Source organism: Dermochelys coriacea, chromosome 3, assembly GCF_009764565.3.
Source record: "Dermochelys coriacea isolate rDerCor1 chromosome 3, rDerCor1.pri.v4, whole genome shotgun sequence".
Taxonomy (NCBI): domain Eukaryota; kingdom Metazoa; phylum Chordata; order Testudines; family Dermochelyidae; genus Dermochelys; species Dermochelys coriacea.
Window position 1 is genome coordinate 188,732,326 of NC_050070.1, and position 22,935 is coordinate 188,755,260.

The window sequence follows — 22,935 nt, forward strand, 5'->3', positions numbered from 1 at the left end:
TGACAGACTTGTGTTTGTTAATTGTCTGTGACATCTTAGCCACATTCAGTCCAGGTTGTTAGGAAGCAGTGAGTGTGTTAAGGAATATGGGTGCTGTATGGAAATGTAAGCAGCAGGTCCACAAAAGGCTTTATTGTTTAGCATTTTATGAATTTGAAGCAGCTAATGAATGTGTGGCTTGTCTAGTTCTGTATTTTCTTCACAGAAACAGTATAAAGGTAACCCAAAGAGGAGGCCCTCGGTATAGGGCAAACAATGGCCTTTGCAGGGCGTGGTAGGGTGGGGAGGTTATGAGGCATTTGCTCCTACTATTCTTTTTCCCCCACGGAATTCCCAAATTTAATATACGTATTATATGACACTGGAATTGTATAGTATAAAATACTTTACTTTAAAACTTAGCTTTCCCTTCTCCTCCTTCTAGAGTGTAGTACACAGGTAGTGGCTCTGTTTTAATATCTTTTACCTTGGGGATCAGAAGAAATAAATGTCAATATATATTGCAGTTTAGTTTTAGGATTATACTAAAATAACTGCAAGAAAAGTTTTTTATACATACCCAACTGTAGTATTCTCACACTCTTGAAGGCATCTTAACCCCTTCAGAGATATTAGCTGGTGATGATGGTGGTAAAATAATTATATTGCTGGGTTGCATTATTAAGACCTGTTTCCAACAAAACCAACCACTGTCTAGTGACTTATAGGATATTTGCATAATGCAGGGATTGTCAAGACCCTGTAAATCAAAGCATTTTGCTTTCCCAGTAGATGTTCAATTATAAAATGTCTGCAAATTAGCATTCAATATACATAGCAACAGCATTTTAAAGGTCCTCTTATGATCCAAATATCAAGAAAATCTTTCTAGTTGCCAAATTATCAGCATATTTGGACTAAAAAGAGAAACTTTAGGAGTAGTTTTTAATGCTAGTATGGTTTTCTGTAACAATCATAACATAATGAACAGCATAGGGGATGGCAGGTTTATCAGTCTATTCTTTCCTTTTCCCATCCAAAGAAGAAAAAAGCTTTGTATTTCGATAGTTCTGTGTTGTGGCTATTGCCTTTTGGTTCTGTTGTATCTTGGTTGTCATTCCTTGGATTTAAGACTTTTTCAAAGTTGTTGGTCCACAAAAAAAAAAATCACTTTTAAAATATACTCCACAGGTGAAATAGCTAAGTTTTTGGCATGTGTTTATGGTTTAACTTATGAGGAAAAGCCAAAGTATCAAGTGCTAAAGAAAATCCTGGTGGATGGACTGAAATCAAGTGGAACTTTTTACGATGGCCCTCTGGAATTTTCCTCTGCTAGATGTGCACTAAATCTGTGCGCTTCTAAAGATCTGAAAGTAAGTAACACAATCCCTTGCAGTTCAGCAATTATTTTGTGAAACCTGTTTGATGATTGTTTCTTTTGCACGAGATAAAGTAGTTTAAGATCTCAAAATGAGATTGACACAGCAATTGTTTTGCTTTAAATACACTGCATTTGTTAATTCCTGTTTCCCCTGGCTTTGCTAAAAAGTGGGATGTCAACCCTTAAGGAGGAAAAACTGTCATGAGTCCTTTTGACCTACAGTTTCTCACTTCAAAGTAGCGTGTCTGTGAAGAATCATTTACTTTCAGGATAATGGGGAAGTCAAGGACTCTGTTCACTAACATCTTGAAGACAAGCTTGAATGCCAGGTTTTTCTTTCTGGCCAGATTAAAAGCAAAGTTGTCTTGATAAGTAAAAACATTTAATTTGATTTGTCTTTTTTTTTTTTGTCCTTTGTCATTGCATTCCTACAGCCACCATTCTGAAGGGAATATTTCATCCTTGGATTTAAGTAATTTATTTGTATGTAGTGCTGTATAGTGTTTTTAGCACACAGATTTAAAGTTGACAGCTATCATGTTATATATTTCCCCCCTGTATTTTAAGTCTGAAACTATAACATTAATAAAACCTTTAAGTTTAATAAATTTAGATTGATGTAATTAGAAGCCTTACTGGACCTGATATGAAATGTCAGTCCCACGATATCTCCGCCTTGAAACTACCCATATGCAAAAGCCCTATTTCTTCTCTGATGCGTGTGCAATAAGGCAGGGTCAGGGTATCATTCATTTTTAATATTTCTTGTGAACTTTGGACCATCACAAGTGTACATGAGCCAAGAATGCAGGATGCAAACTAATGTGACTGATAGGCTGCTAGATGAATGGTGATTCAAGTATCAGTGCACAGATGGTTCTGATTTGCTGAGTTTTGTAGCTGCTGCAACTGAAGACATAAAATATCCTTCTAGTCATAAATTAGCTCTTTGGAAGCAAAACCTTGGCACCAGAGCTTTACAACCTTCAATTAGTAGGGAAAGAAGTATTTGAATGACTGTGGTATTGACATCTGTAGGCCTGCATAGTAATCATTCCTAATAGACGAGAATATCTGTTTGAGGGGTTTTGCATGGCTAATTAACTACCAGTGAGAATATGTAATTTTTTCATGATCTCCTGATTGTCACCTTTCTCTCATGATACAATTACATTTTATTCTAGCAAGTGGCTCACAAACCAATTGTCAGCACTATTTACGTATTGCAGAAGGCAGAACAAAAGTTCATGTTTAATAAAAAGCCACTGTATTTTGATCTTGGTAATTACAGAGGCTTATTTTAGCAGTTTTATTGACTTGTTTTTACTATTTTTACAATAAAACAAAGCTATTTCGGTGACAGTATTTCCCTTGTAATAATGGTCATCAGTTAATCTACACTAATTTGAGTAGCTTATTTCATTTTTGTAGTTTGTATAGTTTTCTAAACTTAATTGAAATATAAAAGTTTTTTTAAAAAAGGCATCTCCTTTACTGATCTATGTCTAGATCTCTGCTTCACCAGAATCTTAGATTTTTACATATTAGACATTGACTAGTAAAGCCAAACTATGGTTCTTTATGCGTTCTTTTCATTTGTGTACACAACAAAATGCAGACCCCTTCTCTTCATAGAATGGAAGCTGGACCAATGATGTGAAGCTTACGCTTTGTCCTGTCAGCTTTAAGCAGACATTCAATAATTAATTGCAATAGGAAGAATAGTGGGTCAGAGGAAAAATCAGATATATAAAGATAAAAAATTAGCATCTTAGTGAAAACTTGTATATGATGTTAAACCAAAGGAACATCAGATTCAAGAGGAAAACCATTCTGAGAAAGAGATTTTAATGTGTTATTTCTCAAGTTTTGTTCCCCATGTTCCTAATACAATTTGTTATAAATCAGCACTTTTTCTGTAAATGTAATTGTGTTACTGTAAAAAAACAAACAAAACAAAACAAAAAAAAAAACTGAACAGCCAGATGTCTGCTTAAGGGGTTTTCAGGTTTTGTTTTTAACTTTCAGCTGAAAGTACAAAATTATTCAGTTTTATACTTAGCCTAAAACTTGGATATTAAAGTAGCATGAAAGATGTTGCTGAACTTGTTCTGATTATGAGAGTCTGAAGAGTTGCTACAGCACTTGCTATTTGCAAGTGCACAACCCTGTTACACGTCCATAAGGGAGAAGTGTCAATTATCAGTGCTTCTGTTCCTTGGACACAGGCAGAATTATTTGAATGGTCAATAACAAGGTCAGAGACAGGGTTGTGCTGTTGCAGATGACTTGATCTTAGTACCTGTCATCACTTAAATTTTCAGAGGAACTTCAAATTTCTCCTGCCTTGCCACTTTGAAAAATATGCATGCTTGTGCCACCTCAAACTAGAGCTCTTCTTTCCTCAAGGGTATTTCTCTAGCAAGATGTACTTAACGGCAAAAAAAAAAATTAATGTAATCTAATTTACTGAAAAATGGACAAAAGACAGGAGATTTATTTTTCTGAATGGTTAAAAGGAGGTTTCTGGTATTCTCTAATAAGTTTAAGAAATGTTTTAGTTTACCAAATTTAAGTTACCATTTGTGTGAGAACAGAGAATACAAGCCAAGGATATAAGATTTTCAGAAAACTAGGTTTTAACCTAGGTGCTGGGGCTGATTGTATTGTAATTTGGGGGAAGTGGGGGATATAATCTTCCCATTTGGGGGAGATTAGGAGATTTTGGGTTGTGTGCTCCTGGAGGGGCCAGAGAGAGCATTTCCAGGGCTGATGCATTCTGGCTACACTGCTGACCGGGTGGAATGCCTTAAAAAGCAATGTACTGCTCACTGCTTTCAGCCCATCTATCTCCTCCCTTTCAACGCTTGCAATCTTATCTCTGCATTTTCAGCCCTTTTCCACTTCTACTCTTACCACACATCTCTCTCCTCCCATTAAAAACAAACACAAAACTTACTGCTAATTGGAATAACTATAAAGCATATACAACATGTCAGCGTAACAACATTCTCTGAGTATTGTCAGTAATACCTCATTCTTGGGGATTTGTCTGCACACTCCACACCAAACCCAGAATTCTCTAGAAACCTGTTTTGGGGTCACATGAAACCTACCTTGAGCCATGCAATGCTCCATGTGAGATTGCATAAGCAGAAGTGGCCCTTCACTTCCTTCCAGCTGGAACTTCCTGAGGTCCATTATGATCGCTCCATAGCCATTTTCACTTACCCCTAATTCAAGATAGCTGTTGGAAGCAGTAAATTTTTTTAGCATTAGGTAATTTTTAGTCCCATTTGGAAATGTGAAGTGCCCGGTTGATGCTTGGGTGAAGTGTATGTGACTGAATCAGTATTGCCCGGAGATCCTGAGAGCATCCTGGATAGACCAAGAGCCAGAACCTGTTCCAATTTCTTTACACTATACTGACTCTAGAGGTCTTGAAGTCTAATGCCAAAGAATGTTACCTTTGTTCTGTGCTATTCTTTTCAGTAGCCAGGGACAGAGAGGAAGCACCACCACGCCATAAATTATTAATCCTGTTTGCTTGTGCTATATTTAAAAAATCTAGAGGTAATGGTGCTGTTCCAGGGAGTCCTTGGCACTGACTGGAATCTCATCCCTGGTGCCAAAGGTTAAATGGATGACTTGGCTGCTGAGGTATGCCACAGGCCTGCTGTAAAGGGCTGCAGCAGATCAGTAGTGACAAAATTTGGAGAAGGAAAAACTGACCTGCAACTGGATTTCATAAGGGATGACTATCCGTACAGTTCCACAACCTCCATCCCCCCTTCTTGGGAATGTATATTAAATTGTGATATGTGGAAGGAACTGAGGATGTAATAAGACATAGCCCCAATCCACAACCTTACTTGGAGAATTCTGTGACTTCAAGCAAAAAGTTGGCAATCCAAAGCAGTTAGAGTTTTCTAGAAGGTTCTGGATAGGGTCCAGCCACATGGATCTGTATTGAAGCTACTCAAACTCCTGTTACAGTTGAATAACTTGTCATTTTTCATGAAGATAGACACCTATTCAAGACTCTGCATGCCCTAATATCATTACAAGATAAATGAAATCCCATTAGCATTAATCATTTAAAAAACTCAGCCATTCATTATGGGAAACATCCCTCAGCCCTCCCTGAAAAAAAAATAAAAACAAAACACTTTACAGATGTCTTTTGCAGAATGTCCAGGTAGTCACCAAATTCTGTTATTTTAGACAAGTTGGGGAGCAGTTCAAGAGTCTGAACTGTCAGCTCCCCTCTCTTAGGCAGGTGGTCCAACTAAGGTGTCCTTCCTGATTTTAGCTGTGGCGATATGGCACAGGAGAGGATGCCATTGAGGGCTTTATACCAGTGTACAATCAGACCAGTGGGAGTCTGTTACCCATGCCTTACAGTGCCTTGCTGAAGTAGCTCCCATCTAGGCTGGTCACAAACAGCCTTCCAACATGCAAACCACACCCTGTGTGTGTAACTGCAGCCTGTCAGCTACACTTGGGTTACATTCTGGCTCTTGCTAGCCTTCGTTATATTGCATGGTGACCCCAATACATTTCAGCCCCAGATGTCCCCCAGAAATATATGTCCTGTACTGCCCAGCCCTCTCCTAGATAGTACAAATATTTTAAGTTCATTATTCCTTTAAGGGAATAATATGCCAGTTTAAATTGAAATGTCTGAATAACTATTTGAGATAACACATTGGATTAGATAAAACAGTAAAACAAATTTATTAGCTACAAAGAGATTTTAAGTGAGTACAAATAATGAGGCATTAAAGCCAGAAATGTTTACAAGAAACATAACCACATGCTCCAGATTACTGACCAAACTCTCAGGTCAGGACCCCTCCCTGAAGTTCAATGAATCCTTCCTTTGTCTCTTCAGCTGCAGTGAATGTGACAGGCAGGGAGAGAGAGGGGGGACCTGTTGGATATTCCTCCTTTTTATAAGTTCAGTACTCCCCTTGAAAAAACATTTCCAGCTGTGCATTAGGAGACAAAAAGTCCATGTGGAAGGATGTTCCCTGCTGGCTTTTTCTTACCTGTTTTAGCTTCCTTTGTCCTCCCTTCCTGCTTGGTGACTCTGCTGCTTAAATGCAAATTAAGCAAAGCGCACATTCCTTTGTTTAGGACAGACCTGTTTACCAACTTCAGTTTGGGCAGGGCTATGGGGTTTGGAACATGTTAATAATATCATACAGGGGTATCTTGTAACTTCACATGCAGTGTTGCCACGTTTTACCAGGACAATATTGACCAGCAAATTATGAGTTTAAGTGATACCTTATGAAGCATATTTTGTACAAAGATTATTACAATAGTCTATAGGGTGAATACAGGGGTGTATTCTGTCACAATAGGTGATAACCTACAACTTAAACTCTCCCTAGAGATCCACATGCAGCCAGTGCAGAGGCCAGAGTACTGGTGTCATGTGCTCCCAGCAAGGTGCCCCATTCTCAATAAGTAAACAGCTGTAGTCTCTGAACAGTTTTAAGGGAGAGCACATTTCAGACTAATGTAGACTAATCTTGAGGTAACAAGCATGGATAACAATGACACTGTTTGCATCTAAAAGATCACACACTCAAAGCCAGATGCAGCTGGTGGTAAAATGTTTGGGTTACTGCTGTAAAGATTGTCAAAGGCAGAGAGGAATCTAAAGTCACCCCTAACGTCCAATCCCTAATAACTAATGGTGGATGTACATGCTCAAAGGAACTGATATTGTATCTGCCATCTCCAGCTGCTTGCTCCACACTACTGTCACCTCAGTCTTGTCTGGGTTGAGCTTCAGCCAGCTTGCTCTCATTTACACACTGACTGAGGCACTTGTCCAAGTCAGATGAGAGAGACATTCAGTGTCATCAGCTGACTGAGAATACTGCACTCCATGCCTCCTTACTCTTATTAATGTTGACCTTGTCCTCCCATTTCCTTCTGTCTCTGTCAGCTTAAAATGGATAATTGGGACAAAAGTCATATCTATTTGCTTTCTATACTTCTGGGCATCAGATGCATATTTTTAGCTTTCTCATATGCACCTGGGATGCTAGGGTTATGGTTGAATACCCAAGCATAATCGGAGGTCCTATCTGATAGATTTCAGGTAATATACTATTTTTTTTTTTTGGACATGCACAAAACATGATACACTTCATTTAGGTGGGAAGAGATAACAGGTGTAAAGTTTTTCATAAATTAAGTCCTATTTGAAAAGTGGATTGGGCACGTGGGAGCTGAACTCCTAGAGAATTTCAGAGAGAATCTAAGCATCAGATTTTAAAGTATTTAGATAATTATCTTGGGGGGGGGGGGAAAATCACACTAGGTGCGTATCTGCATCTTTCAATACCTAACCACCTTTCAAAAACTAGACCGTAGGCACTTCTGAAAATTATACTTGTTAATTTTTTGGAATTAGACCTTGGGGAAGGTTGATTAAGGTATTGGAATTGGACCTTGGGGGAGTTTTAGGTTGGATATTAGGAAAAACTTTCACTAGGAGGGTGGTGAAGCACTGGAATGGGTTACCTAGGGAGGTGGTGGAATAGCCTTCCTTAAAAACTTCTAAGGTCAAGACTGACAAAGCCCTAGCTGGGATAATTTAGTTGGATATTGGTCCTGCTTTGAGCAGGGGTTTGTACTAGATGACCTCCTGAGGTCCCTACCAACCCTGATATTCTATGATTCTATGACGAGATAGAGTTTTGTGTTTCAACTCTTGCTTGGTGGCTGATAGAGTAGCTCTCCTATAATCCACTTTAGTACAACACTCTCCTTTATTATTTCTTTGTGTAATTCCCATTCTTGAACTACTTAATCAACACCACAAAAAGGAATCAGATTTAATTGGTAACTGCTATACTCAGGAAGAACTGTTGTGCAGAGGGCCACATGTGACTATTACTACTGCAGAGTTGTTCAGTGTGCCAGAAGTACTGAAGGGCAGCACGTGGCCTACAAGTTGTGTTTTGGCTACTTTTACATTAAGAGTTATAAATGCCAAAAACAGACATCATTTGACATTTAGAGTGGGTATAAGGCTGGAAAAAAACCTGCATGAACGCCTGAGTATAGCTCCCAGTCTAAGTTCCCTCTAACTGCATGGCGTGTAGCAGCCTATCAAGGGCTATGCAGGTGCTCAGGGCTGTGGTGGAGAGAGAATCTACCCCAGCTCTAGAGCTGCCGCGGCTGGGGAGAGGGGCCTCTCACCCCCAGCCTAGGTACTGCTGTGGGGAAAAAGGGCTGGGTGGAGTCCTCTCCCCCCGCTGCAGCTCTGGGGCAGCCTGCACCCAAGCCCCTCATCCCCAGCCCAGAGTCCTCACCCCATCCCTCTCTCACACTCCAACCCCCTCGGCAGATACCCGCCACGTAATCACTTCCATATTGGTGCACGTAACAAAATTCATTCTGCAGATGCATGGGAAAAATTAGAGGGAACATTATTCCCAGTGCATATTAGCAAACGAAAAGAGGGGAGAAACTTTCTCACTCCAAGGTTAAATTAATTGAATAAAGGAGTAATATTTATCTTATTTGAGACCATAACATTACTTAGGCTCAATGCCATGATAGGAAATTTATTGAAGAATATAAGCGTTTCCATTCCCAGCAAAGGTTAAGTATATATATAATTCTAGATTATTGAAATAATTTTCCATAAAAATGTCTTTTGGTAACGTAGTAGCTAATGACAGCATAACAGTAGCACTAGTCTTGTCCTGTTTGTAGGAAAGATTTTTTGACAACTATTTTCTACATATTTTTAGTATCCTCTGACTTTCTTTTTGAATTTTGCCTTTGTTTGTATTCTTAGTACTGTATTTAAGCACTTTTCTTTCTGAATTGTTGAATGTTATTATATCATGTTATTAACTCTGTTAACAGGTTGAGTTACCAAAGCCTACACCAAAACAGTTTAAACAAAAAGAAAGCATGCTGGATAATAAAGAACGTAACTGTCTGAGAAAAGCTGGTATTCAGGTAACACACAGGCAATTACAAGAACAAGAGAAACCAGTTGGATTGAACAAGATGCGTCAGAATAACGAACCACTGCTGGTGAGATTTTTGACGTTACAGTAGAACATACTGAAAAAAAGTTCTGCTTTGATAGTTCTGTGTTTCTTTCTACTGAAATATTGCCACAATAGATGTGTGCAAACAGCAGGCTAGATATTCATCACAGTAACACCAGAATTTGGTATATGCTTAGACACCATTGGATAACATTGTTCCAAAAATATAATGAAGTTCAAAAAATGTTCTGTTATCATTGTGCATTAGGTTCAAAAATAGTGCTGCACTTCTAGTAGTACCTTTAACATTAGCTCTACAGTCACAGATATTAGGAATGGTACCCATGACAACATTCTTGTATAATGGTTGTCATTAATGTAAACATTTGTAAGTCAATAATAGTTTCCTCTTTTATTTACAGCGGGGAAACTGCTTGGATAGCACTGTTTGGTAATAGCTGGGTCTTCAATAACTGCATTTAATATTAACCCATAATAAAATCTTGGTTTCAGGCCTTGAAAAGTCAGAATTTAACTGATCAAAGCTCAATAGCATTGGCTACTCTATTATATAAAAGATCTGAATGCCCTCATTAACTTCAACTTGTATACTTTCTGTACAGCTCAGCCTCACATTTCTAGAATGCAAAGAATCATTCTGTAAAGGCTTCAGTGCTATTTGTGAGTAAGAATAGTTCAGAATAGAAGGCATCTTAGTAAAAGAAACCCCTCTCTCCCCCCGCTTTGGTTTTAAGTTAATTTAACAGTAACTGTTTACTCAGTTTGTGCCCTTCTTATTGGATAAGGAAATCAAACTCATTTATGAAGCACCAGAACGAGACTTTAAAAGCAGCTTTATTAAAAAAATCTTTTCTTCAAGCAGTCTGCTGCATGGAAACTCCAATATAAGGAAGCAAAGTGAAGAAGAAACAGCAAAACTGCCCCAGGGCTTCAGTCAGGCAAGTGGTGAGCAGAACAATTCAGGGTCACAGCTAATAGGAAAAGGGTTAGATTAAAAAAGGCTCCTGAGTCCTGCCGAAACAGCCCTGAATTTTGTACATCACCTTCCCTGTTAAGGAGGGAATGTAGAGGAGGAGTTGGAAGTATCAACTGAGATGCTATTTTTATGCAGAAATTCTATTTTGGATGCTAGAATATAAATAGCCAATTGGACCATCCCCAACCTGCTTCCGTCCAAATCCCTCCTCTCCCACAGACCCTGAGCCCCCTGTTCACCTGCCTCTTACCTGAAAGCAGCAGCTTTTGGTTCTTCAGCCAGGTAGTCCATCGCCTGGGTTGTGGCGATGGACTACCTGGCTGAAGACTGGTCACTGACATTGATCACATGTAGTAGCAGAAACTGCCAGTGACAGTGGTGCCATCTTCGCTGTAAATCATGATGTTGTGAAGGAGTATGGGGATTTTTTCCCCCTGCTTTGTGGTGATATCAGAAGCTGCACTTAGCTGGAAGGCAAGGGTACATTTAGTATAGCTGGCAGGGAGGAGTTGTGGAATATGTATACCTGGGTGACTGAAAGAGAGAACAAGCAATAGAAGCAGCAACCAGTGAGAAGGATCAGGTATCAAGAACAAGAATAAACCAGCCTTTTCCATAATATTTGGTTACCATTAGTATTTTTGAGTTACTCTTCCCTAGGAGGAAAAAGGAATTAGGAAATAGGTCTATTAATCTGGCTATTCCACTATAGTTGTTCCCTGGTACTCACGGCACATTATCACTAACAAGAGAATCAAGTTAAATATGGATGTCAGGATGTTAAAAAATTCAGATGAAGAATGAAGGGGAGGGAAGTTGGAGAAGGAATATACAAAATGAGCCCAGAGAATATTGTGTTGGATGGTATGCTTCCTGCTAATTCCTTTTATTTAACTGATTTGGAAAGTAATGTAGAAGAGTTATATTGAGATTACCAAAGTGATTTGGGGCGTATTTAAGAGAGAGGTTGTGATGTACGAAATTAGGAAGGGTATTTCAGGCATAGATAAAAAGAAACAAAGCCTGCATGGTCTAAGCAAAAGAATGTTGGAAAGGCAAGATTTTATATACCCTTATTCTAGTCTAGGCACAGCCATGATGATGAGGAAGCTGAATATGATGAAGAGTCAGAGAACGGACTCCGTATATGACATGGTTATAACAGCAGGAAAGGAAGATGAGTTTGATGGTGGCATTTCAAATGGACTAGAAGATGGAAGCTGAGTTTGACAGAACAAAGCAGTTTGCAAGAGTCTAGTCATCAATTTATTAAGGCAGAAGAAGAGTTGTAGCAGTAGTTATGGAGAGAAAGTGACATATACTGGAAAACACTGAAGTTGTTACAGAATTCAGTAGCAGCCTAATTGTGAGAGGTGGAGTCATTTACAACACTGCAACCCCAAGACTGGGATGTGGAATAAGTAGGGAGAAATCTGTTTTTTGCCATTTAGTTTTTTGGAGGCAATACATCAGGAAAATGCCATACCTCTTTGCCACTGATCAGGGGTGGAAATAGTAGAATTGGGAGTGGTATGTGTAACGTGGTAGCCAGGAATGCAGATATGACCTTAACCTCCAGAAAAGAAGGAAGAAAAGGAACAAGAACAGAACCCTGCAGTTCACCAAGAGTGGAGGGAAGCAGAACAGTTGAAGGAGACTATAGAGGTAGGGGGTGTAAAAGACTGAATGAGGATGGAGAAGAGATGCAAGAAAGGTGTCAGTCACTTGGAAAATAGTGAATAGATTGGAGAAGAGATGAGGAGAGTGAACTGACAAGAAAACCAGAGTACAAAGCTTGCTCAAGGATTTGGAAGTTAAATGTGTGATAGTTGGAAAGGTAGAAGGGCTTTTAGGGTACAGGAAACAGTGGTATGTGTGAAGGCAGAGAAAAAACAACCAGCTGGGGAAGGAAGAGCATGAGAGTAGGCATGAAAGCAAATGACAGAGGATCAGAGTAGACTACCACCTAAATTGGAGACTATAGAGAAGAATAGTTCATGAGATAGTTCTCATCTTTTTGTGGTGAAAACTGCATCAAAGAACGACTTCTGTATCTAATTAGAAAGGAGAATCAGTTGGCAAGGCAAATGGTAGATAATTCAGGGTCCACATTGACTTTCTCCACTACAAATTTTTCATCCAAAGGACTACAATGCCAGGATAGAGGATAAGTGGGATGGATTTAGCAAAAGAAAGTAGTGTGGATGAGAGTGGGATGGAATATGAAAACTATAGTCAGAACAGGCATCAGGAAAGAGAGGAGGAAATTGGAAGTCAGAACGGGATATTTACGGACAGGAGTTTGCAGAAGGAAGGTGGGATGGGAAGGTAGCAACGTTAACGGACGATGTGATTGTCAAAAGAAACTTCAGGACTGAAATACAAGAAACAACTGTGCTTTGAAGAAAGTTTTGTGATGGGGTTGTGGGTGCAGGAGTCAGTTCAGAGGTGAAGATCAAAGCAGGACAAAGGCGCCATAAAGTTGATGCTTCTAGAAATTGAATACCACTTACACCTTTGAGGAATCATGACAAGTTTTGCTGTACTGTGGTGATATAAAATGAAATTTAAATAAATAGGAACAGCAAATTTGACAATCCAAAGTTTAGAATGTGTATATAATAACTTTATTAGCAAGAATATTGTAAATGTTATAGATTTTCACAATTTTGAGGACAAAGATAAAGGTATTAGAACCCTTTAGATGGTGCTTTTAAAAATGAATTTCTAATTATTTCTTTTTGCAAAGCATTTAGTCTACATGTTATAAAACCAAACCCCACATTAATTTGTACATCTGAACACTGCTGTATTTGTACATTTATAAAGCTTTGAATGTTAGCTGCATCTGACAGAATGTTCACAAAATCTAGAGGGGTTAAATCTCTACTCCTAGTAGCTCAGCAAACGTTACTAGCTAATCTTGCTAAAAGCTTGTCAGAATTCGTTCTTCCATTGTAGTTCTTTGACATTTGCATGTAAGTTTCCCCCAGAAAGCAGTGCAACAGAATATTTTAATCTTTGTTCTTCTGATTCAGATTTCCACTCGGTTTAATGCTGGAAACATTTGAATATTTTTTTTCCCCTTGCAGGAAAACACCGTAAGACAACTACACAGGCACTATCCCCAAACAGTTCTCTGGGAAGTTAAAAAGAAACACCACCAAAATAGCATTACATATTCTCCAGTATTTTTGCAAGAACCCAATAGAGATTTTACTAGTCCTTCTGTATCCAATATTTTTAAGCTTGCATTTACTGAAGAGAGGTACGGATACACCATGACCATACTTATACTTCTGATATTAATATTCCTTGTGTTATATTTTCTTTGATGTCACCATTTACAATGTCTTGAGTTTATGTGCAGTGTCATTCACCCAGAGCTGTGTAAGTTCTTTTTTCAAAGTTTCTTCATAGACATTTTCACCGAGATTGGCTTGAAAAAGATTTGTGAAGTAACATACTGTAAATAAATACCTTTTAACCTCTACTGTGTACAGCTACATGTGTGCTAACTATTTTTATTTGATTGTTTCTATTCTGAATATTAGGCATGCTTCCCAGAACTAGTCCTTTCATAGAGTAATACTAAAAATTGTAGAATTAAATCTCCTGTGTCTTTCATGATAAAGGACTCTGGTATACGTTTGATATATAGACATTGTTACATCTTACTTTTACTCTCATTTCAACAAATAATTTTAAATACTGGTGCATGAAATTAACTCCATGCTATAATTTTTACAGTGGAATAAAATATAAAATCCACAAGTGTTTATCAAATTAACATTAACTGTCTGCTGCTCTTATTTTTTCTACTTTTCCCAAACTCAAGTACTGTACTTTATTCAGTTATACATTTCCATTAGACTTCCTGAAATGTTTCCTTACCTTGTTACAATATGGACATTCACCAAAGATGACATTAAAACTTTGTCTGCTAGAAGAAAGACCTTGTAACCACTGCAAGATAAGATAATGAAAACTTAATATTTATTTTATGCCCAATTTAGGAACGAGTCTAAAGTTCTTATAAATAGTGCTCTTCACCATAGCTAATAAATCCCTATTTGAAGTGTTTTCACACTGGATTAGGAGCATGCAATTTTGCTGGATTAGTTTTCTGTACAATCTACCTGTCATGATTACCTGGTTTCACATACTGAAAGTACTCTAAAGTGATCTTCACTGACTTCCCCCACATTCCCTTCTGAGGTTTTCAGAGCACTATTACTAAATAGTTCTACATTTGTAGCACCTAGAAGCTCCTGTCTGGATTAGACCTTAGCCCGTACACACACAGTAAAGCAGGTTCCCTGCCCCCCAAGAGCTTATAAAACATACGCGAGTGATGGGAGAGAACACTAGGGAAGCAGCAATAAGAACATGGAATTAAGAAGGCTTAGTGGTTCTGCTTCATTGCTGATAAAGTTCTCTCTTACCAGTCCTTTACCCGTCACTTAACTAGCTATTTCTACTGCGTCCATAATATTCTCATACAGAAGCCCATATTAGGGATCCATGAATTGGAGCCAAGTGGATTTGTTACATTAATAAAAATTTTACCTCAAACAAACAAGCCTGATGGAAAGGTTGTCCACATCGGGAATCACCACATACTTGGTCTGGAATAGCACCATCAAGTCGGTAAGCATAACAGATACCACAGTCCATAGTGAAGTCCTTAAAAATACAAAATAAAGCTATTTCAGACAAGTTAACTTTATGGACATTTTTCAGAGTAGCAGCTGTGTTAGTCTGTATTCACAAAAAGAAAAGGAGTACTTGTGGCACCTTAGAGACTAACAAATTTATTTGAGCATAAGCTTTCGTGAGCTACAGCTCACTTCATCTGATGCATTTGGTGGAAAAAACAGAGGAGAGATTTATATACACACACACAGAGAACATGAAACAATGGGTTTATCATACACACTGTAAGGAGAGTGATCACTTAAGATAAGCCATCACCAGCAGCAGGGGGGGGGGGAAAGGAGGAAAACCTTTCATGGTGACAAGCAAGGTAGGCTAATTCCAGCAGTTAACAAGAATATCAGAGGAACAGTGGGGGGTGGGGTGGGAGGGAGAAATACCATGGGGAACATTCAAAAACCAGTTGGAGAACACTTCAATCTCTCTGGTCACTCGATCACAGACCTGAGAGTGGCTATCCTTCAACAAAAAAGCTTCAAAAACAGACTCCAACGAGAGACTGCTGAATTGGAATTAATTTGCAAACTGGATACAATTAACTTAGGCTTGAATAGACACTGGGAATGGATTAGCCATTACACAAAGTAAAACTATTTCCCCATGGTATTTCTCCCTCCCACCCCACCCCCCACTGTTCCTCTGATATTCTTGTTAACTGCTGGAATTAGCCTACCTTGCTTGTCACCATGAAAGGTTTTCCTCCTCCCCCCCCCCCCGCTGCTGGTGATGGCTTATCTTAAGTGATCACTCTCCTTACAGTGTGTATGATAAACCCATTGTTTCATGTTCTCTCTGTGTGTGTGTGTATAAATCTCTCCTCTGTTTTTTCCACCAAATGCATCCGATGAAGTGAGCTGTAGCTCACGAAAGCTTATGCTCTAATAAATGTTAGTCTCTAAGGTGCCACAAGTACTCCTTTTCTTTTTATGGACATTAACAGGGTGGAAATGAGGAAGAAATAAAGTACATCACTTTAATTATTGTGTATTTCTTCCTTTAAAAATCCATTTCACCTGTTCCAAGACTGGAACTTGTTCTATTTACAGCCAATAGATGTGATCATCTCCCCACCCACACTCGGTGATGATGTTGTACAAGCATCCATCATCTTTGTCCAAAGCAAAACTAAGGTCCATCTGCGTACCATCTTTGGGGATTGGTCCTGCTTTGAGCAGGGGGTTGGACTAGATGACCTCCTGAAATCCCGTCCAACCGTGATATTCTATGATTCTACGATTCAATCCATCCGTTGCTTCCTCAGAATCTCTTTCCTACCATACTCTCCATGCTATCTTCACCAGGTCTTTGTTCATCCTCTGTATGTCTTTAAACCAGCAAAGTTGCGCTTCTTGGATTTTGTCAGCCTCATCACAAACTGACTTCCATCTTAATGCTTTCATTTCACTATCTGTCCCTTTGGGTAACCCTTTATTGTGCAAAGGCATCTTGTTTCAAACACCTGCAGGCACTGACCTTGAGTCTCTACCACCCAGGCTTCTGCACCGTATCACATTGTGGAGTGTGTCATGCTGTCTGGAGTGGCTAACAACAGAGTGCCTGCTTCAGGGCAGACTGTCAGAAAACAAGGGACAATACCCCAAAGTGGTGGTATGTTCTATAATTAGATTTCATCACGCCAGCAAATGTGAACTCCTGGATCACTATACCAGTCTTACTTTGGAATCCCCTTAGATTCTGCAGCCAATCTTGCCACCCAGACAAACTAGAATTTGTGATAATGGTCACTTAAACCCAAAATCACACCATAGCAGGTTTCACTTACCCCAGACCAATTGGTATTCCAGATCTTATGCCAAAGACAACACTGGCAGCCAATTCTATAGTAAACTAACTAAAGGTTTATTAGCAAAGAAATAAGAGAGTTATTGAGAGGTTAAAGCAGGTAAAGTATATTAACAGGTGAGTCACAGTTTGTAGTAGTAATGTAATAAATTGCCAATTTCACAGAAGTTTTTCAGGTACACAGATTGTCTCTGGGGATCTCCACTTTGCATCTGGTATACTTCCTTGCAAGAGAGTCATAGAATCATAGAAGATCAGGGTTGGAAGAGACCTCAGGTGGTCATCTAGTCCAACCCCTGCTCAAAGCAGGACCAATCCCAACTAAATCATCCCAGCCAGGGCTTTGTCAAGCTAGCCCTTAGTAACCTCTAAGGATGGAGGTTCCATCACCACACTAGGTAACCCAGTGCTTCACCACCCTCCTAGTGAAATAGTTTTTCCTGATATGCAACCTAGACCTCCCCCACTGCAACTTGAGACCATTACTCCTTGTTCTGTCATCTGCCACCACTGAGAACAGCCTAGCTCCATCCTATTTGGAACCCCCTTCACAGTAGTTGAAGGCTGCTATCAAATCCCCCCTCACTCCTCTTCTCCTCTGCAGACTAAATAAGACCAGTTCCCTCAGCCTCTCCTCGTAAGTCATGTGCCCCAGGCCTCTAATCATTTTCATTGCCCTCTCCTGAACTCTCTCCAATTTGTCCACATCCTTTCTATATGGAGGGCTCAAAACTGGATGGAATACTCCAGATGTGGCCTCACCAGTGCCGAATAGAGGGACATAATCACTTCTCTCCATCTGCTGGCAATGCTTCTACTAATGCAGACCAATATGCTGTTAGCCTTCTTGGCAACAAGGACACACTGTTGACTCATATCCAAATTCTCATTGACTGTAATCCCCAGGTCCTTTTCTGCAGAACTACCGCCAGTTGGTCCCCAGCCTGTGGCAGTGAATGGGATTTATCCATCCTAAATGCAGGACTCTGCACTTGTCCATGGTGGACCTCAGATTTTTTTGGCCCAATCCTCCAATTTGTCTAGGTCACTCTGGACTCTATCCCTACCCTCCAGCATATCTACTTCTCCCCCCAGCGTAGTGTCATCCGCCAACTTGCTGAGGGTGCAATCCATCCCATCATCCAGATCATTAATGAAGATGTTAAACAAAACTGGTCCAGGACTGACCTCTCGGGCACTCCACTTGATACCAACTACCAACTAGACATCGAACCATTGATCACTACCTGTTGAGCCCGACGATCTAGCCAGCTTTCTATCCACCTTATAGTCCATTCGTCCAATCCATACTTTTTTAATTTGCTAGCAAAAATACTGTGGGAGACTGTATCAAAAGCTTTGCTAAAGTCAAGGTATTCCTCGGCCCACACCGCTTCCCACAGCCCCCATTGGCCTGCAGTGCTGAACTGCAACCAATGGGAGCCGCAATGAGCCAAACGTGTGGATGTGGCAAGTAAACAAACTGGCCCAGCCCACCAGGGGGCTTACCCTGGCGGGCCGCGTGCCAAATGTTGGCAATCCCTGCCTTGGTGAATCCATGTTGACTGTTTCTGATCACCTTCCTCTCCTCCAAGTGCTTCAAAATGGAATCCTTGAGGACCTGCTCCATGATTTTTCTGGGGACTGAGGTGAGTCTAAACAGTTCAGAAATGAAAGGATCTTTCGGAGAATCCATATTTATATTTTTTTGTGACAGAAAGCAAGCTGACAGTCTTTCTATACACGTGGGCTTTTCCTTTGATGTTGGTGAGTGAGGAATGCACTTAGCCTTTTGATGTCTGACCATCATACATAATGGCCACTTGCTTTGAAATTAGCATTTTCTGTTAAGTCCTTTATTATCATTTCACAAGATTTCTTTGATGGGTTATTCAGTTACAGGGTTATGCATAATGTAAATGTTTGCTATTACATTATAACAGAAACTAATAAGTGAAAACAATACAAGTAACATTCCACGTTTTCGTGAAGTTTAAATTCCTGAATACACTCTTATATTTATACTCATTTTGATCTATACTAATACACAAGTGAATACATTCTAGTCCACTGGTCTGCCAGCGTTACAGGGTGCACCATTGTTCTATATAATTGGGCTTTCAGTCTCAGTGGCAAACATTTGTGATGTGCAATACCGGGGATATTATTCTACATACTTCCAGCACTCAAATCTAGCCTTTGGCTCATATTCAAACACAGTCCTCCGTAATCCAGCCACTCAGGTAATTGAATCAGTCAGTCTGGTTTAGTCGTACTCTATTAATCTCTATACCCAGTTTCCCTGTGGTACCTCTACTGTGCCACGAGACCTCTGTCTTAGTCATGTTCATTGTCATCCCATGGCTGCTTAGCTGGTCATACCATTGGTTTACTATTTTCTCCAAGTCGTCTTTTGAGGATGCCCTTATTGCTATTTCATTTCTATATTGCAGCTTCTGACCTTTTCCCATTGTGATCTTCCTGCTGATGTAGTCTATAAATATGATAAAAAGCAATGGACTGAGGGCTGACCCCGATGCAATCTGATTTCCAATTCCAAGGGGCTTGCTGTTCCAAAACACATTCAGATCACTGTTTTAGATCTATATACTTCATTCCCCATAGTTATTAAATTCTCAGTCAATATTTCAACACTGGTGTGAGCATCCTTCTGTTCATTTTAACATATGCTTTTTCTAGAGTCTATGAAAGCCCAGAAGCTATCCTGTTAATATTCTAGCTGCTTCTCTATCACTTGCCAAATTATGAACATGGAATCTGTGGTTCCTTAGCTTTTCCTAAAGCAGAACTATTTTTGTTCATTTGTCCTGTCCACCTTTCTCCCAATCTTAGCATCCAATGTGTGTTCTGGTAACTTTATCCCTTGATAGTATAGTGTCTGCATTCATGGATGCTTTCCTTATGTATTGATGCCAACAACAGACTCTCATCAGTCTTCAGGAATACTCTTGATTCACTCTATGGCTTTAACTACTCTGCTCATCCACTTTATACCTCTCTTGGTTTTTAAGGAGCAGAATATGCGCCTTAATTTGGACCCATAAAGCCATCAGTCGGTCACTTACTCTAATAATTTCAATCATTGGATTTTCACCAGGTCTGCCATCATTTTATCAGGTCCAACTGCCTTACCATTCTTCATTATCTGGACTACATTTTCTCACCTTAACCTCCATTATGTAAAACTCAGATCCTTCATGTGGGGTGTGGTCATTTTTTGCCAAGCTATAGATCTTTTGGCCAGCCAGTTGTGGATGGTTTACATGTAGGCAACTCTGTCAAAAAGGTGGTTTTGCCGCTCAAACTACTATTTCCACTTCTCCTTTGCTTGTTCATGTGTTACTAACAGCCTCACCTGATCATTCTTTACAAATGGAGTTGCAATACCATTCTCCTTCCCTTTGAATCTCATTGGCCAGCTATGCCGGAAGGACAGGAGACACTGCACGTGGTTTAATTAGATCTCCATTTTATTAACTGTCTGGGAGCTCCCCACAGATAAAAGTGTATAGTGCTAGTAATGGCATGATCATTTCAATATATACCAGGGAGGTTCCATCAGTTAACCCTCTTTCCCTTCCTCGTTCCCAGCCCACCTACTGCTGGGACCTTACCATCTCTTCTCCTCCCCCCTCCCCAATGTGAGTTAAGATGGGCTCTAAGAGGGGCAGTTGGCTCCCTGCCATGTCAGACATAGGAGCCCTGAACTTCCCAGTTTCCAGTCCTTTAACAAATACCTCCTTTGAATTCTTTACCAGTCCATTTATCTGATCACTGTATCCCTTCCATTCAGAAGCTTCCAAGCTATGCATAAAATTTGTTCCCCTTCTCTTACTAAATGCCAGCTTTCCTTCTGTGGGCTGAAGTGCGGGGTAGGGAGCATTCCTACCCCTTCCCCTGCTGTGCTACCACATGGCACCATGAAGATTGCAGAGCTTGAGTCACTGCTGTTGTGCCTGGTCCAGGTAAAAGAGGGCTTCTTCTGCTTGGCGTGACCTCTCCTCTCTTCCAGTCACCTGGGGGGGGGGAGGGTCAGCATCCCCATGTTGACCAGCTCTGTCTTTGCTGCAACCTCACTCCTTGCCTCTCTATCCTTTAAAGAGGTACACACCTTACTCCAGCCAGTCAACAGTCTGTTCCCCTGCCTTCCCATGCCCCCGATTAATGTGTGGTGTGGCCATTTTTGCCACACTGTAGATTTTTTTTGCCAGTGGTTTCTCCAGCAAACCACACAACAGTCCCTCTCTCCCCACACACTTAATGTGGGGTGTGGTCATTTTTTGCCAAGCTACAGATCTTTTGGCCAGCCAGTTGTGGATGGTTTACAAGCTTGGCATACAAGTCATCTATGGCATTCTTTTTGGCTTTCTTCACTGCCTGTTTGGCAGCTCACTTTCCTTCATTCTAGTCACTTTCATTTACACTCAGTGTATTCATTTGTTTTTTCATTAGGCTCTATATTTTTGTTTTGGGTAACGAGCTGCACTTCAGTCCATCACTACTCTTCTCTTTCCCTCTGTTTTCCCCATCTGCATCAGCCACAAATCTCTTCCGCTGCTGCAATCCATGTTCTTTTGAGGCAGTTCCATTCTTCAGCTAATGCCAACTTTGTTTCCACTACTGATGTACGTGACCAAATGACTCATCATCTTTTGGAACCATGGGTTGGCTATCATCCATTGATTGACATTACATATGGTCTAGTAATAGTTTCCCTTCCTCATTCCATAGTGCCTAGACTGGAATTTCCTAAGCACATTTTTTGCCCCTTCTGTTTTTGCTTGTCTCTTCCATAACTCAAGTCACCCAACATCTCCTCTGGCACAGCTCTGTCCACTAGTGCTTGCAAGTCTTAGGGGAAACTTTGCTTCATTGCATCTTTCTTGAGGTGCATTCGCTGATAGCACAAACAGAATATGCTCCTTAATTTGGACCCATACAGCCATCAGTCGGTCACTTACTCTAATAATTTCAATCATTGTTCTTTCTCAGCTCTCCTCTCACTACCCTCCTGACTCCATTACACCTGCTTTTGTTACCATAGAAGAGTTTACAATCTAAGCCCAGTTCCCTCACGGCGTTTCCCATTCACCGTGTTTTCTGCAGATATAGAACATAAATACCTCTCCTACCATCATATCAGCTACTGCCAGACCTTTGTCAGTCAAATGGGGTACATTCAGTATTGCTACTTATATGGGAATTCTTTGGCTGTGCAGGTCGTTGCTATTCATCTGACTCTTCATTCTAAGTGGTAGTCCCCTGACCCTCTACAGGACTATTCAGACACTGACTGCCAGAAATCCCCAGCTCAGATGCTGGGGCTGCCAGGCTTAAGGTGCGTGAACTTCTGGCATAGGGCTAAGATGCCCTCTCACCATTAGCATTAGCCCTTGCTAATATCTACTACTGCCCTTTGGTAACTCACCAAAAAGAAAAACATTGTTTGCACCAATGTAGTCATCTTGTGCCAGAAACTATTGTGTATTAATTAGTGTCCCTGATGTATACCACAGTGAGAGGGCCTTTCCCCAGTTGAATGCCCAAACTCTCCCCATCTTATTGCAATAGACCAGATGGACAAATAAGAGATGGTACTGTTTTTGCTGCTGCCCAAACTAGGCTTTATTTTACCCATAGAGGAGGGTTTCAGATCAGTTTTCCTTCTCCAGACTGAGGAGCCCTACCTGTCCTGAGAGATTTGATAATTCAGCAAAAGGTTCATTTTTGTCCTAGCATGATTTCATGCACCTAAAAACAATGTCCACTGTTGACCGACATGCAGTTTTTTAACTTCATTATTTCAGACGGTCCTCATGCTTTTAACTACAGTGAACTTTCACTGTATTAGACAGAAGGCCTCACAGTCAGATATTAGTTTTTAATTTAAGAACTGTAAAATTTCATACGTAAGAACCATACTCAATCCAGAATTATAGTACAGTAACTCTTCACTTAATGTCCTATTGCTTAACGTTGTTTCGATCTTACATCCCTGTTCCATTACA

The 22,935-nt window shown here is 40.1% G+C and overlaps 2 protein-coding genes across 9 annotated transcripts in view; one reads left to right on the forward strand and one right to left on the reverse strand.

Moving 5' to 3' along the window:
* The window catches only part of VRK2 (VRK serine/threonine kinase 2), a 72,506-nt gene extending 58,329 nt beyond the window's left edge, over positions 1-14,177 (forward strand). For all 5 annotated transcript variants that reach the window (XM_043511944.1, XM_038394420.2, XM_038394418.2 and 2 more), the window contains 3 exons: positions 1,171-1,352; positions 9,260-9,433; positions 13,480-14,177. In XM_043511944.1, coding sequence (XP_043367879.1) covers positions 1,171-1,352; positions 9,260-9,433; positions 13,480-13,722 — 599 coding nt within the window. In that variant the 3' untranslated portion in view covers positions 13,723-14,177. The remainder of the gene's footprint in view (positions 1-1,170; positions 1,353-9,259; positions 9,434-13,479) is intronic.
* Positions 12,992-22,935, reverse strand: part of FANCL (FA complementation group L) — an 88,086-nt gene continuing 78,142 nt past the window's right edge. For all 4 annotated transcript variants that reach the window (XM_038394423.2, XM_038394425.2, XM_038394424.2 and 1 more), the window contains 3 exons: positions 14,957-15,073; positions 14,282-14,353; positions 12,992-13,826 (listed from right to left, as the gene is read on the reverse strand). In XM_038394423.2, coding sequence (XP_038250351.1) covers positions 13,791-13,826; positions 14,282-14,353; positions 14,957-15,073 — 225 coding nt within the window. In that variant the 3' untranslated portion in view covers positions 12,992-13,790. The remainder of the gene's footprint in view (positions 13,827-14,281; positions 14,354-14,956; positions 15,074-22,935) is intronic.